This window comes from Acipenser ruthenus, chromosome 4 (assembly GCF_902713425.1).
Source record: "Acipenser ruthenus chromosome 4, fAciRut3.2 maternal haplotype, whole genome shotgun sequence".
Taxonomy (NCBI): domain Eukaryota; kingdom Metazoa; phylum Chordata; class Actinopteri; order Acipenseriformes; family Acipenseridae; genus Acipenser; species Acipenser ruthenus.
In genome coordinates, this window is record NC_081192.1 from 5,179,287 (window position 1) to 5,196,919 (window position 17,633).

Here is a 17,633-nt window from a genome sequence, read left to right on the forward strand (position 1 = left end):
TAAACTACCTTTCATTGACTCAGAAATGTGGGGAAGCTATAAAAAAGGCCAACAAGATGCTCGCATATATTGTGAAAAGTGTTGCATTTAAATCAAGGGAAGTAATGTTAAAACTTTACAATGCATTAGTAAGACCTCATCTAGAATATTGTGTTCAGTTCTGGTCACCTCGTTACAAAAAGGATATTGCTGCTCTAGAAAGAGTGCAAAGAAGAGCGACCAGAATGATCCCAGGTTTAAAAGGCATGTCTTATGCAGATAGGCTAAAAGAATTGAATCTATTCAGTCTTGAACAAAGAAGACTACGCGGTGATCTGATTCAAGCATTCAAAATCCTAAAAGGTATAGACAATGTCGACCCAGGGGACTTTTTCGACCTGAAAAAAGAAACAAGGACCAGGGATCACAAATGGAGATTAGATAAAGGGGCATTCAGAGCAGAAAATAGGAGGAACTTGTTTACACAGAGAATTTTGAGGGTCTGGAACCAACTCCCCAATAATGTTGTTGAAGCTGACACCTTGTGATCCTTCAAGAAGCTGCTTGATGAGATTCTGGGATCAATAAGCTACTAACAACAGCAAGATGGGCCAAATGGCCTCCTCTCGTTTGTAAACTTTCTTATGTTCACTCTCTGCTGCAGCAAACCAACTCTCACTAGAGATCTCGCTAAGATGACGCAAATAATATTTAAATTAGTATATTGTGGCTCTCTTCATTAACATGTTTTGTCTTAGTACATACGACAAAATGTGCACTTTGCGAATTGTCGTAATGAAAATACAAATTGTGGTATGTTTGCGCTGCAACTGGCCCCTCTTAGTACATATTCCCCATAACGTTTAATAACAGAGAACAGGCTAATCTGCAATTCAGTGAACAAGAGATTAAAAAAAACGGGCAGCAATAACATTTTTTATTATCATATAACAGGTTATCTGTAAATAATTTCACACAATGAATACATTTTGTGCATAACATTTTTTTTTTGAGATGAAGACAATGTGGTTTTCGGACATCTTGCATGTAATGCACTGAACTCAACACATGTAAACATATAATATATTACTTAATATGAGACTTAATATTGCATTTCTGGATGATAAAACCCATCGGCTATTATGGCCAGATCAGTTTTACTTGACAATAAGGCTACCCTCATAAAGCCTACCAGATTTAAGAGGCAAGTAATTTATACATATTACATACATTAATTACATTTTCAATAAAATATTGCCTTGTTTTTCATTTTTATAATCACTGATGCATTCCTTGTAACGTGCAGCAAACTGACTCAGAATTAAACTACAGTTTCTACAGTTTCTTACCTACATTATCATAACTGCATATATTTCTGTTGGAAGGGCAAGCTTTTACTAAAAAAAGCGTTACACTTTAGAAATATTTCTCATAGCTTAAACACAGTTTCTATACCAGGTTTACAAAAATAGTAATTTTATTTAATAAATAAATGATGAGTTTGATTTACAGAAGAGCAGCATGCCATTTCTAATATTGTGCTCCTCTACTGGTTCTATAGGGTTGATTGTTTAGGAGATGGCATGCAGTGCTAACTGTTCCCTCACCGTGGCAAAACTGACAGACAGAACAGCAGGAGCCCTGCCTGAGCTTCAGATATTCTTCAGGGGCAATCTCTACAGAGCACACGATCATAACCCCCAATAAAAATAGTGAGCTTACGTTGCTTTGTCTTCATCTTCCTGCTGCGGTGACCTGCATGGCCATTCAGCAACTACATGAATGAAGTCAACCCAAGCAATATGCTAATTGAAATTGTCTAAGAATGTAAAACTACAGTCAAACCCTTATAGCATGCTTCTAAAACCTTTTGCAGAATAAACTGGTTATATATATATATATATATATATATATATATATATTTGTATCTCTTTGACAGCTTCACTTTAAGTGGTTTCCAACTGTTTCAACCCCTAGATTTTAGTGAAAGACCTCAGAGCAAGCAGTCATGCAGTACTAACACCTTTTAGTTCAGGCAGCTGTGGGGCATTCTTTGAGTTCTGCTTATCATTGCACCATTATACATATATGCTTTTGTCATCCTTGAACTCATTCGAAGCCTTCATGATTTCTAATGGTAGATTTTGCAAAGAAACAGTGGTTTTCTCCTGATGGTCCCAGAACATGGGTACATTTTCAAGACTAGATGATCTGGTAGCAGCATGGGAAGACCCTGCACTGTCCTTTGATTTGCCGGTCACAAACTGTGGTGATGTTTCAGGAGAAGAACACACAGAAGAAGACAGGGTGGATGAAATAGACTGAAGAGGAGTTAATGTTGAGTCTGACTGCGGGGAAGTGCATTTGACGTATTGTAAAGTATCCCCTTGGGGCAGTAATTGAATGTGGAAGGGTGGATAATAGTGGTCACTCTCCATAGGTCTCTGAGGATTTGTCCCATCCCTCTGTGGACTATTACTGGTATGTAAAGAGTCAGTTTCAAAAACTCTTGATACTGGGTTGCCTTGAGAAAGTTGGGCTGTTGGACAAGTATTTTGCCCTGCTTGGGAATGCATGAAAGACTGTTGTGTTGTCCAAGTCATTTTAGTTTGAAAACTCTCCACAGAAGTACTATGAGTATGGCAAAATACTGGAGTTTTCTTTGAAGATAATAATTCTTCAAGAAGAAACACAACATTTCTCATGTCTTTACTTAATTGTGCTACTTCTTGACTCAGAGTGCGAACCTGTGAAGAGAAACATAAATGGGATTACTACAGTATATTGCATACTTATGTTACTGTTTTAAACAGTAAATATGATTATTGTTATTTGACAATGTTCCCATTAAATAGGGGTTGTACTTATCAAAAAAATGATAAAACCAGACATTTGGGTTAATCCATGCAAGATCATGGTAGAAGGGCAATCACAGATTTGGCATGATTTTAGTTTGGATGTGTTCGTTTGCCTTGTTTCCACCTGGCACTTGTTCAATAAAACAGTAATTCTTCCATCATCGTAAACATGTATTTTGTAACTTGAAGGTACTGTGTGAAGGATCTTGGTATGAGATAGCTGACTCTCTACTGATTATAATCCATCAGTTGGCCTTTTGTCATTTTACACATTTTGTGCGCCTTCTTACATCATTGTTGTCATAAAATAATAAATACAATACTGTAGCCCAGGGGAGGTAGCGAGGTGGGCGATGTAAACAGAGGTAGACAAGCTGCAGAGCCCAGTGACATCATAGCCCATGGGAAGCAGTGCCAGGGAGGTCGGAGAGCATCTCCACAGTTTCTGGTGACAGACATTTTCATATGGCAGGACTAGTCAATACCAATATGGCTTTCGGCACTAAGATGAACTGAGGAGAGCAGGAGCCAATAGGGATCACAAGGAGGCAGGGCGCAAGGGGAGAAGATGGACTCACAGAAAGAAGCAAGGGGAAGAAGCTGGGCCAGATTAAAGGACGTGAGAGCTCTACGCTAAATCATAATTTTGGGGCCCCTTACATAGGAATGGTGTTATTGGCATATTGGTTAATCCGGCCCTGCGTTGGGGACCTATACAAAGCCATATTTTGGGGGCTACCTAGCATTAGCAAGTGCATAATATGACATTCACTGGGGTTAATGGGTCAGTGGTTTTGTTAGTTTAGCAAAAATTCCAGTTGCTATTATATATAACAGTATATGTATATCTGTTATTTAGCATAAGATACATATATAAAGGACTCATATAAAGTTTCTTTTTTTCCACTGTGTGTTTATCTTCCCTCCTTTTTAGTTGTCTTTTATTCTGTACACACACACACACACACACACACACACATTGTTTTCCCTTTACTGTGTGTACTACTACCCACCTCCCTTTGCTTTTGAAAGTTTTATGTCATTGATAGTCTACAGCATATTGTAACAAAGGGCTGACGCTGGGACTTTGTTATGTGCGTCTGTGTTTTTGTCTGCAGCCTTATGTTTTACTGTTTGGGACTGTGCATGCAACTCTGCACCAGTAATGAACCCTACCGAGTACGGGAAGCATGGCTGGGGATTCAGGGGATCGTTGAGCGCATCTGGCAGGAGCTAGGGGGAGGATGCGCAGACTGTAGTACATTGTCGCAATGTTTGGAAGATTCCTCCTGCCGCAGTTTGCTCCTTCTTCACTAATTCATTACACCATTTATTGGTTTTATTGACATATTGAATTAGTTGTATCCATTATCATGAGCTCTTGTAAGTTAGCTGTTTAGGTACTGCAGTAGTTGCGTACACACATCACTGCTCTATGTGGTACCTGAATCCATTTTTTTAGCTCTACATTAATGTCAAGACTCTGCTGGAGGAAAAGCAGTCCAGTTCATCAAAATTACATGAGTGGAAGTGATTCATCTCAGACATGACTGAAGTGTCAGTTCTATCCAGTAGGATAAATCCACCTGGCACAGACGCACATGTACAATCATAATTACACTGTGCATCTCCCAGCACTGGTATGACCATAAATGATGTCTTGAATGAGTGAATGAAAATTTCAACTGAGCATGAAAAAGAGCTTTCAGTATTCTGACAAGCACAGGCATACCATATTTAAAAGCATGTGAAGGAATTAAAAACTGTTGCTTACAAACCCCAACATGCAACACAACACCCTAAGTTTACATATTTCATCGAAAACTGCAGGGTGCATTGACCAAACAAGGAGTGGATGAAATCTAGACAGAGTTCCGTTTTTTTGAATGAGACTTTATTCGGAATATAATGTCATTATTGCTATGCAATTAAATGTTTTGAAACTAGTTTCTCACTTGAAACCGAACAGTACAGTTTGGTGCAGCAGTAGGTAAGTACTTTTAGCAGCCTAGTGTATAAATTATATGGATAAATCAAATTAACTGAAAATGAATTGAAACACATGAACAAAGGTAACTCAGATGAGAATAATAAAACTAGCCGAAGATAAGTGAGAACAAACAAACTGTAAACATGGGTATCAATGCAACATTTATATTCGTTTTCATATAGGAATAAAATGGAACCAGCATCGCTTTATTTCAAAGAAGATCCTAAGTATTTAAAGTTTAAACTACTAGTCTTTTATTTCTTAGCCGACACCCTTATCCAGGGCGACTTACAATTGTTACAAGATATCACCATTTTTTTTTACATACAATTACCCATTTATACAGTTTTTTTTGTTTGTTTTTTTTACTGGAGCAATCCAGGTAAAGTACCTTGCTCAAGGATACAGCAGCAGTGTCCCCCACCTGGGATTGAACCCACGACCCTCCGGTCCAGAGTCCAGAGCCCTAACCACTACTCCACACTGCTGCCCTAGACTTCCTTGTTTGTATTTATCAATTCAGCTATCTAAATAGTAATCTGGACATTTTAAAAATGCTTTTCGTGATGATTTTAACATGAGCTGATGCTTGCTTCATCAGATATTATTGGAATGTATGATTACACTTAAAAAAATATTAATATTAATTTTTGTTGGCCATTGTTCTAAAATTATCTTCAGGACTATATAAAAGTATCACCAGCTTATTAACTTTCATTTTGTAACTACGTGTAAATAAATAGTACATCTCCAATTATAAAACACTCAATTGCTATATAGAAATATGGACATTAAAACGAACACTTTACTAGTTGTATTTACTAAATACTAAAAATCTGGTCACATGTAACCTGTATTGTTTCTATACACATACATATTTAATAACAGGAAAATACTGATTTCATGCTTGTATGTATTTATGACTGTTCTTCTCAAAAAACACAGGTTTGTTTTTTGCTTGCAACCAGGGGACTGTTAGCTGTATATATAAATATAATACTTCAGGCTTTAGTAGCCTGGAAAAACATTGACACTTTCTGAAAGCATTTTGACTTTTGGCGTTGTACACCTCTTGACTCTGAAATGTCAATCTGTGAAAGCGTTCTGAAAATAGCACTAGATCCCTGTTAAAATCATACCAAAGGGAACTCGATCTCAAAGGACTTGGGAGTACCCAATAACTGGGCAAATAGGTACCTCCCTCTGTGCCCTGGGGGATGGGGGGAGTAATATCTTTATCTTTCATTGACTCATTTGGTTTATAAAGTCTTAAAAAATAGCACCGTACGGCCCGAAGTGGTTTATACCACTTATAACAGCCAGTTCTTTATAAACAGGGAAGATGGATTGCAACAGTCAGTTCAGCAATATGTGTTACTCTGCCTCAATATGCTTGAGAGGACTATAGGGGAGAGCCTGACAGGGTATTTATAAGAGTAAAAAACATTTTCTAACTACAGCTATGGCCAAAAGTTTACCATCACCCTACACAATTAACTAAATTTGCTCCATAAACATCAAATGAACTGCTGAATACTGTTATTTAATATGTTATTAACATATTTAATTACATCCCGCTTTGTAGTTTTCCATATAACAAACAAGTGACAAAAATTAAAAAATGTGACATTTTGAAATCTAACATGAAATACTGTACTACTGTTATGGCTTCTGGTAGACATTTGCGATATAATTTTGTAGTTTCTTCGATTACATGATGTTAAATAAAAGATTTAAATTAAGTTCATGTAGTTTTTTTTTTTTTTTAATTATGTCTCAATCCTAAAATTCCAGGTGATGCAAAATGTTTGGCCTTAGCTGTATATGCTTCCAAACCAAAGAAAAACTATTTAACACACACATATATATATATGTATATATATATATATATATATATATATATATATATATATATATATATATATATATATATATATATATATATATATATATATATATATATATATATATTTGTTTATCAGGCTTTATAATAATAAACAAGATATTAAAACCACTCTTTTGCTCTTTTGACCCTCCAGTTAATCCAAAACTATGATTTTGTACTCCCACAATGCACACTGTTCTATACAGATACCAAAAGAAAAAAAAAAAATCTCAACATTTATTGCTTTTGATTCTCCAGGTTTTTTTTTTTTTTTTCATACTGCACAAATACCTTAAATCACCACATTGAAGTTGAAAATATTACCTTCAGATTTCTATTTGGTGTTTGTTTTTGCTTAGAATACAGCACTTGTCCTTCAACCTCTATTCTAAAAAGCCTTCTAATATGATGCCTTTTCTTTTGAATTTGCATTGTGTCTCTGTAGTCAGTCTCACTGTGTTTCTATAGAAACCCGGTAAGGTAACAAGAAATATGTATAAAATCCAGGGACGGAGGCATACACGGAATGGACAGTGCAATAACACTGTCAATAGGATGTGCAGGGCCACTATAGACTGCTCCGAAATGATTATTGGGAAATTGGAAATCTGTAGCAACGTCTGATAGAGTCATATGCATTACAGATTAAGTGGAGCAAATGCTGCGATCTGTTTACTCTGTTTCCAATTAATTGGAATACACTGTACTTGTTTGGTCATCAAAGCTCTAAATTAACCTACAATTATATTGGCACAGCATGGTTAAATTGTAAAATTATTGGCAAAAAAACAAAACAAAACAAAACAAAATGCTGGAAAACAATATTGGCAAGTTACCTCTCATCAGCAAAATCTTTCAAATTGTAAATGTTTTTTTCAGAATAATATTCACTGACTGACACAACACTTAAACACTGCCACCTGAGCCCCTCCCTTAAATTATATGCAGCACAGACTCTACGTGGGTTCAGGAGCCTTAATACCTGCTGCACATGAAGTGATCTTATAATGTTGTGGCAGTCAAAGTCATTCTGGAGAAATGCTATAGAAATCAGCGTCGCAGCAGTCAGGAGAAATGCTATAGAAATCAGCATCGCAGCAGCCAGGAGAAATGCTATAGAAATCAGCATCACAGCAGTCAGGAGAAATGCTATAGAAATCAGCATCACAGCAGTCAGGGGAAATGCTATAGAAATCAGCATCGCAGCAGTCAGGAGAAATGCTATAGAAATCAGCATCGCAGCAGCCAGGAGAAATGCTATAGAAATCAGCATCACAGCAGTCAGGAGAAATGCTATAGAAATCAGCATCGCAGCAGTCTGGAGAAATGCTATAGAAATCAGCATCACAGCAGTCAGGAGAAATGCTATAGAAATCAGCATCACAGCAGTCAGGAGAAATGCTATAGAAATCAGCATCGCAGCAGTCAGGAGAAATGCTATAGAAATCAGCATCGCAGCAGTCAGGAGAAATGCTATAGAAATCAGCGTCGCAGCAGTCAGGAGAAATGCTATAGAAATCAGCGTCGCAGCAGTCAGGAGAAATGCTATAGAAATCAGCATCACAGCAGTCAGGAGAAATGCTATAGAAATCAGCATCGCAGCAGCCAGGAGAAATGCTATAGAAATCAGCATCGCAGCAGCCAGGAGAAATGCTATAGAAATCAGCATCACAGCAGTCAGGGGAAATGCTATAGAAATCAGCATCGCAGCAGTCAGGAGAAATGCTATAGAAATCAGCATTGCAGCAGTCAGGAGAAATGCTATAGAAATCAGCATCACAACAGTCTGGAGAAATGCTATAGAAATCAGCATCACAGCAGTCAGGAGAAATGCTATAGAAATCAGCATCACAGCAGTCAGGGGAAATGCTATAGAAATCAGCATCGCAGCAGTCAGGAGAAATGCTATAGAAATCAGCATCGCAGCAGCCAGGAGAAATGCTATAGAAATCAGCATCACAGCAGTCAGGAGAAATGCTATAGAAATCAGCATCGCAGCAGTCTGGAGAAATGCTATAGAAATCAGCATCACAGCAGTCAGGAGAAATGCTATAGAAATCAGCATCACAGCAGTCAGGAGAAATGCTATAGAAATCAGCATCGCAGCAGTCAGGAGAAATGCTATAGAAATCAGCATCGCAGCAGTCAGGAGAAATGCTATAGAAATCAGCGTCGCAGCAGTCAGGAGAAATGCTATAGAAATCAGCGTCGCAGCAGTCAGGAGAAATGCTATAGAAATCAGCATCACAGCAGTCAGGAGAAATGCTATAGAAATCAGCATCGCAGCAGCCAGGAGAAATGCTATAGAAATCAGCATCGCAGCAGCCAGGAGAAATGCTATAGAAATCAGCATCACAGCAGTCAGGGGAAATGCTATAGAAATCAGCATCGCAGCAGTCAGGAGAAATGCTATAGAAATCAGCATTGCAGCAGTCAGGAGAAATGCTATAGAAATCAGCATCACAACAGTCTGGAGAAATGCTATAAAAATCAGCATCGCAGCAGTCAGGAGAAATGCTATAGAAATCAGCATCACAGCAGTCAGGAGAAATGCTATAGAAATCAGCATCACAGCAGTCAGGAGAAATGCTATAGAAATCAGCATCACAGCAGTCAGGAGAAATGCTATAGAAATCAGCATCACAGCAGTCAGGAGAAATGCTATAGAAATCAGCATCACAGCAGTCAGGAGAAATGCTATAGAAATCAGCATTGCAGCAGCCAGCAGGCATGATGTTACAGCGCATCCGCTATCTTAATAAAGGAAGGACTTGCACATTATGAGTAAACAGATTTCAGACAGAAAAAAAAATCTCTAGAGAATCCTCTAAAATTAAAAATGTACCTTTAAAAAAAAAAAAAATCTCTCCAGATTGCCCTGAGAAGAAATGTAAAACCTCTAAATCTGGAGGGGAAACCTCTGATCTGACAACACAGTCTTTATTTGGCAGGAAGTTGAGTCCACTCAGGTGTATTGTTTTGAATGCCATCTTAGGGCCAGAATCATCAACCCTTGCATAATACTCCACCAGATATCTATCAAAATGTGTTGGCCAAATGTAGACCTACACTCTATTAGATATTGGGTCCCCTGGTGGAAACAAGGACCCACTATGTTTGCTTAACACAAATCTTGGCTGTTTTATTAAAAGGTATTTTGTAATTTGAAATTGTACTTTAAAAAATATAATTGAATTTTGTATTGAAAATAAAGCGGATCCAAAGTAGATACATTTAGATACATTTTTCCTGAGTATTTTGTAATGAAATACATTTACTAAGTATTTTACCCAAGGCTGATAGTAACTAACTGTCTTCACACCATTTCTGAAAATGATTAAGGTAACCCTACCAAACTACTATTTCCATTGCTATAGAGTACAATGGGTTAAGATGCATGTTTTACACAAGAGAAATTTCAAACTTAAATTATGCAAAATATTTTTCAAAGCAAATGATTGAATTACTTCAGAGCTTGACAACAGTTTTCAATTGATCTAAATGGTGACGAGTCACCCTTAAAGCAGCTCTTAAAGTACCAAATAACAAAACAAAAACAGATGTGACGACTACAACTGATGGTGGGGGGTACTTTACGTGTTAACAAAAAGTAATTTCAGTGTTTTCATGCTTTTTGTTATTTGGTACCTTTTTAGTCGTCCCCCTCAATTCTGAGTAACCCTAGCAGTTCAGCTTTTTGTTTAAACTGGAACATCAATATTGGTTTTAAATACGCATTTCTCTCCAGTGCTAACTAGTTAGGCTCCGCCACACAATTGTGTTTTTTTTTTTGGTAAGACACATGTACTAGACATGTACATGTATTAGACAGCTATAAGTAACATTTATACTTCATGTCTCACTGTAAGTGTACATGTTTCTGCACTATTCGTGAATATTTAATAAACACCCCTGCAGCAGTGTCTTTCTTTTTGCCTTTTTTCTAAAGTGGAATCTCATTTTGGAATCTCCTGCAAGCTTGTCTTCTGACAATGCTGGCTGGGTTCTGTATGTTCACTGATGCTGCCATGACAACTTGCTGAGAAGCAGCTTGTCTAGCCAATGAGGTTCAGCTGCAGTGCATCTGCCACGGTCCCCTGGCCTGCGTCATGGAACACTTCTCAAGGATAAGGTGTTCTACTCATATATAACTATGAGCCTCCTTACAATATTACTTTATTCTTAATAATGTATTCCTTTATGCAGCTCTCCAGATCAGGTTTTAGGTCACTGAGTAATGTACTCTCCAAATGTAGACACTATGGGCCTGATTTTCAGAAGGCGCATTTTTAGAGAGAAAATAAAGGTCGCAATGCATTTGCACTGCAAGGTTTTTTTGACACCGAATTATACTTCTTTATTTTCAACAGGGGCAGGTTCATTTCTCCTGCTCGCAAAGCCTTTTGGTGACTTCTTGTCATGACTGATTCAATTGAAGCGGCAATTGATTTTCGGGTTCCTGAACAAGCCAATTAGTCACATTCAATAGTCTGGACTTCCTTTTAACTGGAAAACCACAAGGAAGCACACATGTCATTGCAAGAATGCTAAAAAAAGAAAGGAAAAAGACATTTTTAGCCACTCAAGTTGAGCTTTTGCTCGATAAGATTTTAGCACATCAAACTGTTCTTTTCGGCAAAAGGTCCGGAGCCACTGCTAAATTTTAGCTACAGAAGGGTATAACCGAAAAAATAAATGCAACCTCTTCCATAAAAAGGTCAAATAAAGAAGTCCAAAAAAGATTCTGGGACCTAAACGCAGAACAGCAGTTGTGATGCATAGTTCACCCCCTAGTCTCTGTAAGTCACTTTGGATAAAAGCGTCTTCTAAATGACTAAATAATAATAATAATAATAATAATAATAATAATAATAATAATAATAATAATAATAATAATAACGTGCCTATAGAAAAAAAAAACAATCCTTCATTTATTTCAATATAACAATGTATCATCTGATGCAATATCAGCAGCAGTGTGGAGTAGTGGTTAGGGCTCTGGACTCTTGACCGGCAGGTTAGGGGTTCAATCCCCAGTGGGGGACACTGCTGCTGTACCCTTGAGCAAGGTACTTTACCTAGATTGCTCCAGTAAAAACCCAACTGTATGTAATGTGGGGAATTGTATGTAAAAATATTGTGTTATCTGTATAATGTGATATCTTGTAACAATTGTAAGTCGCCCTGGATAAGGGCGTCTGCTAAGAAATAAATAATAATAATATCAATATTCATATTCTTTACATGCAATATCTGTATGTTTGTGAAAAATCATAATACAGATGTTCTTCATGATAAATGAGTCTTGGCATGAGCAAAAGCCAGGGTCTTGGCAACTACATCCGTGATAATACATTGAGCATCACATTAAACTTGCACAGTTAAAGAATTATGATGTTTTCTGTTTTGGAAAGCAATTTCATTCCTTGAATCTGGGGATATTGCAAAATGTGTTTTGTTCCACATCCCCAATTGGAAATATTATATACTGTGACATCAATCAGTGTCTTTGACATAGAAGACTGACGGATGCCTGATCTGTCCCCAGCTGTTGTCTGGATGGCACCCGTTGCATGAAAATGAAGAGCTGCTGTAGCCTTTACAGGTACAGGTATGGTGTAACTGCGGGCTGTTTGTGATTCTAAATCAGACTTAAGCAGATCACACAGCTCTCTTATAGTGCTTATGTCCAATCTGCATCTACGTATAACTTGTATTGGAGTTAGATCTAGAAATGTCTGACGGGGACGAGCTATTCTGGGTTTTGGTAGGGTCATTTTTTCCTCCTCCCTTCCCTCTCGTGCCCCAGTCAGAGAATTGGAAGTGCTTCAATATCCTCCATTGTCGATTACAGCTCATTGCAGGGTTGCCAGATTTCTGACAGAAAAATAGCGACCTCGTTCTTCAAATAAAGACCAAAACAAGCGGAACCCTAGCCAAGCCCCATTTCTGGTCACACCTGCCAATCTTTAAGAAGCATAAGGCGCAGGTGCTGGGGGTGGGTGTGGGGGAATTACTTACTTTTTTCGTTGATATATGTGTTGAAATATGTGCTATATCTAGCCTCAGACGACTTGTGTAATTTTGAAATATGTATTTAGAGACTAAAATTAAAGGTAGAAGCATTTAAAAGCATCTAAAAATATACATCCTTTGCCTTTTTCCATGCACTACATGCGTAATAGTAATACGAGTACAGTATTAGTAGTAAGCGGTAGTCTTTAGCAGTATATTGCCCCACAGTAACTGAATTGCGAATAGCAGTGTGGAAGGGTGGGGCAATTCACTGACACACACGGAAGACAGTCAGCACAAACCTCCCCCCATTACAAGCAGTATGATAAATTTGATGCATAATGCAATATATTTAGCATAATAAATATAGTAATGAAACATGGTAACTCAGACACGTACACGTGGTAATGCAGACACCTATATAATGTAGCACTAGATGAAATTGCTATCGGAAAAAGAAGGCAGTCTTGACAACAGAGCACGATTCAGAATCTGAGCACCCTGCCGCACGGTTCAGAATCTGAGCACCCTGCAGCACGGTTCAGAATTTGAGCACCCTGCCGCACGGTTCAGAATCTGAGCACCCTGCCGCACGGTTCAGAATCTGAGCACCCTGCCGCACGGTTCAGAATCAGAGCACCCTGCCGCATGGTTCAGAATCTGAGCACCCTGCCGCACGGTTCAGAATCTGAGCACCCTGCCGCACGGTTCAGAATCTGAGCACCCTGCCGCACGGTTCAGAATCTGAGCACCCTGCCGCACGGTTCAGAATCTGAGAACCCTGCCGCACGGTTCAGAATCGGAGCACCCTGCAGCACGGTTCAGAATCGGAGCACCCTGCCGTGCGGTTCAGAATCTGAGCACCCTGCAGCGCGGTTCAGAATCTGAGCACCCTGCAGCGCGGTTCAGAATCTGAGCACCCTGCCGCGCGGTTCAGAATCTGAGCACCCTGCAGCACGGTTCAGAATCAGAGCACCCTGCCGCACGGTTCAGAATCTGAGCACCCTGCCGCACGGTTCAGAATCTGAGCACCCTGCCGCATGGTTCAGAATCTGAGCACCCTGCCGCACGGTTCAGAATCTGAGCACCCTGCCGCACGGTTCAGAATCTGAGCACCCTGCCGCACGGTTCAGAATCTGAGCACCCTGCCGCATGGTTCAGAATCTGAGCACCCTGCCGCACGGTTCAGAATCTGAGCACCCTGCCGCACGGTTCAGAATCTGAGCACCCTGCCGCACGGTTCAGAATCTGAGCACCCTGCCGCACGGTTCAGAATCTGAGCACCCTGCCGCACGGTTCAGAATCTGAGAACCCTGCCGCACGGTTCAGAATCGGAGCACCCTGCAGCACGGTTCAGAATCGGAGCACCCTGCCGTGCGGTTCAGAATCTGAGCACCCTGCAGCGCAGTTCAGAATCTGAGCACCCTGCCGCGCGGTTCAGAATCTGAGCACCCTGCCGCACGGTTCAGAATCTGAGCACCCTGCAGCACGGTTCAGAATCTGAGCACCCTGCAGCACGGTTCAGAATCTGAGCACCCTGCAGCGCGGTTCAGAATCTGAGCATCCTGCCGCATGGTGCAAGCAATCAAGTCTGCAATTTACCTTCCAAAAATGTGGTTGACAGATAGGTAAATTGGCAGGTTAAGTTGATTGGGACTAAGACAGTGCAGAGAATCCAGTCACTTATTTAGCAGTCACAAACAGGCATTGCAAGTGAGTGGATACAACATACATTTTTTTATTTTTTTATTTTATTGCAAACCCAGACTTATTGGTCATGTGTTTCTGGTAATTCCCAGGCAGGCTACAATTAGCTGTCCCAGCATTTCTGTGATCCATTCTGTAGCTACCTCATGCAGTATATTCACAATTGACCATTAAGACGCTGGGAACCAGGGAGATACAAGAAGCTTGGTAACATGCAAACTCAAGCTGTGCAGCATAATTGCTATGCGTATTTCACACATTCAATTAAAATATCATACGTAATTCATATTTTTTCAATGCGTAAAACCCCCAGTACACAGCTAATCTGGAGCGCTGCTTGTATGTCTTACTCTAATTTATTAACCTATTACTGGCGGACTTGATTTCCAGCAACGAGAACACACCATTTTATATGGCTGATACAATTGCTGCGACACCTGATTTTAAGTGATTAATACAGACAAAAAAGTGACTTTCTTTAAAAGTATTAATGTTTTCTCACCTCCTGGTGTAGTCGGCTGATCTGCTGTTTTGTTTCTTCTGCCTTAGCAGCAAGCGCTGTAGCACTGATTTGATTTGAATCTGAAAAAAGGTAGATTTGTTAAAACGTACTTAAAGCCATACTAGAAAAAATGGTTTTGGGAATGTGGGACTCTTCTGCAAAAAAAACAAAACTGTAAATCAAGACACTATTACTTATGATAAACATTTTTGAGTGATAATGTAGTAAAGTGTTAAATGAAACTACTGTAGACCTTTAACAGTAAATGTGATTTTACACTATTGCAGCTATTATAAGGGGGGTTTGAAATACCTCTTACTGTAGTTCCACCACGTGAATCTTGCATTTGTCTTGGGCAGAACTCAAAGGTTTGATTACCTTCTGTGCCATCACCATCTTCAGTGCCATCAACAAACCTGTTTTAAACCAAGTTAATGACTTTTATATATTATCCTTTACACATGTTTTCTGGGTGACCCTCATTTGGCATTTATTTCATATAATTTGGTACTTTGAACGCAGTATCAAAGGATAAAAAATGTTTAGTCTATGTCATTCTTACTGATGATATCAAGCAAGCAGTAATTAGCACATTTGCAACGCTGTCCAGAACATCACCAAGGTCAAAGCAACCCCTGCTTGGTCACACTGTAGCGTTAAAATTAACATTTGATATTGTCTCTGTGCGTAAAGAAATTGAATTGTAAAGACTCAAGGGTCTAACAGGGGTCCACTGTTAAGTGGAGAAAGGGCATGCATATTGTAAAAGTCCATTCTATATGTGAAACTGCTGTTTCAGCATAATTTGGGACAGAATATAGACTCTGTAGGGATTGAGGTTCTGAGGTTCTATATAAGGGTAACTGAGAAAATGAGTTACTCGGGTCTTGACTTGGAGAAACATCTCCTCCATAACCTGAGAGACCACACCCAGTAAGAAAGGTAATATGGCTAGTTACTCTTTTCACTGTAAGCTAGGCCAGGGTTTCCCAATCCTGGTCCTGGGGGACCCCTGTGTTGACTGGTTTTCATTCCAACTGAGTTCTCAATTACTTAATCAAACCCTTAATTGAACTAATAATGTGCTTAATTAAACCTTTTTAATTGTTCTCAGCTCCTGAAAAGTTGCTGATTTGAAGTTAAAAGGGTCTTATTAATCTAACGAATAGTTCAATTAAGGGTTCAATTAAGTAATTGAGAACTCAGTTGGAATGAAAACCAGCAGACACAGGAGTCCCGCACGACCAGGATTAGGAAACCTTGAGCAAGGTGACTACCATTTCTCACCTAGAAAAATGTGTTGCAATAATTGTGATATTACTTCACATTGAGTAACCAATGAATATAATATAATGGATATCATTATTTGTTAAGAATAATCTTTTATTAATCAATAAACTGTGTAATTTGAATAATTGATCAAAGTAGAATTGTCTGATTCATTACAATTGCGGCAGGGCTCAAGCCCTGCTGCAGTAAATAGTGTGTGTGGGAATGTAAGGTATAGTTCCCTCAGCACTTAAGGTAGCCTATGCTTAAGAAACACAACCTACCACTCTTAGATAAGGTTCTAGAGAGAGTTGTTGCAATTCAATTGTAATGGTATATTTGAGAAGTTTCAGTCTGGTTTTCGAGCTGCACATCAAATCTTATCTTTCAGTTCATCTCAATCGGGGAGGTAAAATCGGCATTATCGGAAGTTGTCTGTGGTGTTCCACAGGGCTCCATTCTAGGTCCCTTGCTGTTTCCATTATATATGCTACCGTTAGGTGACATTATCCACAGACACAGAGTGAACTTCCATTGCTATGCTGATGATACCCAGCTATATCTGTCCCTAAAGCCAGGAATTTCTTCTGCCTGGGTGTTATTAGCTACTTGCCTTACAGACATCAAGCGTTAGAGGTCACAGAATTTTCTAATGTTGAACTCAGATAAAACAGAGGTTGTGCTAGCGGGATCACAGAACTAACTAAAATGAAATGTGGGATTACATGAGCTCAACCCTCGCAGTCTCTCATCAAAACTTAAGAAATTAAGAGTTTGGGGGTCATCTTTGATCCTGATCTATCATTTGAGACTCATATTAGGGAAGTTACTAAAGTTATTTCTGTATCTGATGCCTAGAGACTAATGCATGCCTTTGTTTCATCTAGAATTGATTATTGTAATGCACTTTTTTCTGGTGTCCCAAAACGTGTGGTATCCTGCTTGCAGCTTGTTCAGAATACCGCCGATTAAAACCAGGAAAAGTGAACATATTATCCCTGTTTTGGCCTCTTTACACTGGCTCCCTGTGCAGTATAGAATTGATTTTAAGATCTTGCTGTTAACTTACAAGGCTCTGAATGGATTAGCACCTAGTTATTTGCGGGAGTTACTGACCCCGTATCTTCCAAACCGCACTCTGAGATCACAGGGTGTGGGGCTGCTGGTTATTCCTAGGGTCAACAAAAGCAATACGGGAGGTTTTCTTGTAGAGCTCCTAAATTATGGAATGCTCTGCCTTCGTTTGTCAGGGAAGCTCGGACCGTTACAGTTTTCAAGTCAAGACTAAAAACGTCTTACTGGGTTTTAATGTAACTTTAAAATTGCTGCTTTTGTATTATTATGTGTATACTGTTATTTAAATGGTCTGACTGTGGCAGTTGTATGTGTGACATGCTATACACATGTATTGTGGCTTGTTATTGTATG

General features: G+C 39.1%; 1 protein-coding gene across 2 annotated transcripts in view; it reads right to left on the reverse strand.

Moving 5' to 3' along the window:
* Positions 1-822: 822 nt before the first annotated feature.
* The window catches only part of LOC117399756 (potassium voltage-gated channel subfamily H member 8-like), a 102,948-nt gene continuing 86,137 nt past the window's right edge, over positions 823-17,633 (reverse strand). For both annotated transcript variants that reach the window (XM_059021542.1, XM_033999124.3), the window contains 3 exons: positions 15,249-15,352; positions 14,937-15,016; positions 823-2,726 (listed from right to left, as the gene is read on the reverse strand). In XM_059021542.1, coding sequence (XP_058877525.1) covers positions 2,058-2,726; positions 14,937-15,016; positions 15,249-15,352 — 853 coding nt within the window. In that variant the 3' untranslated portion in view covers positions 823-2,057. The remainder of the gene's footprint in view (positions 2,727-14,936; positions 15,017-15,248; positions 15,353-17,633) is intronic.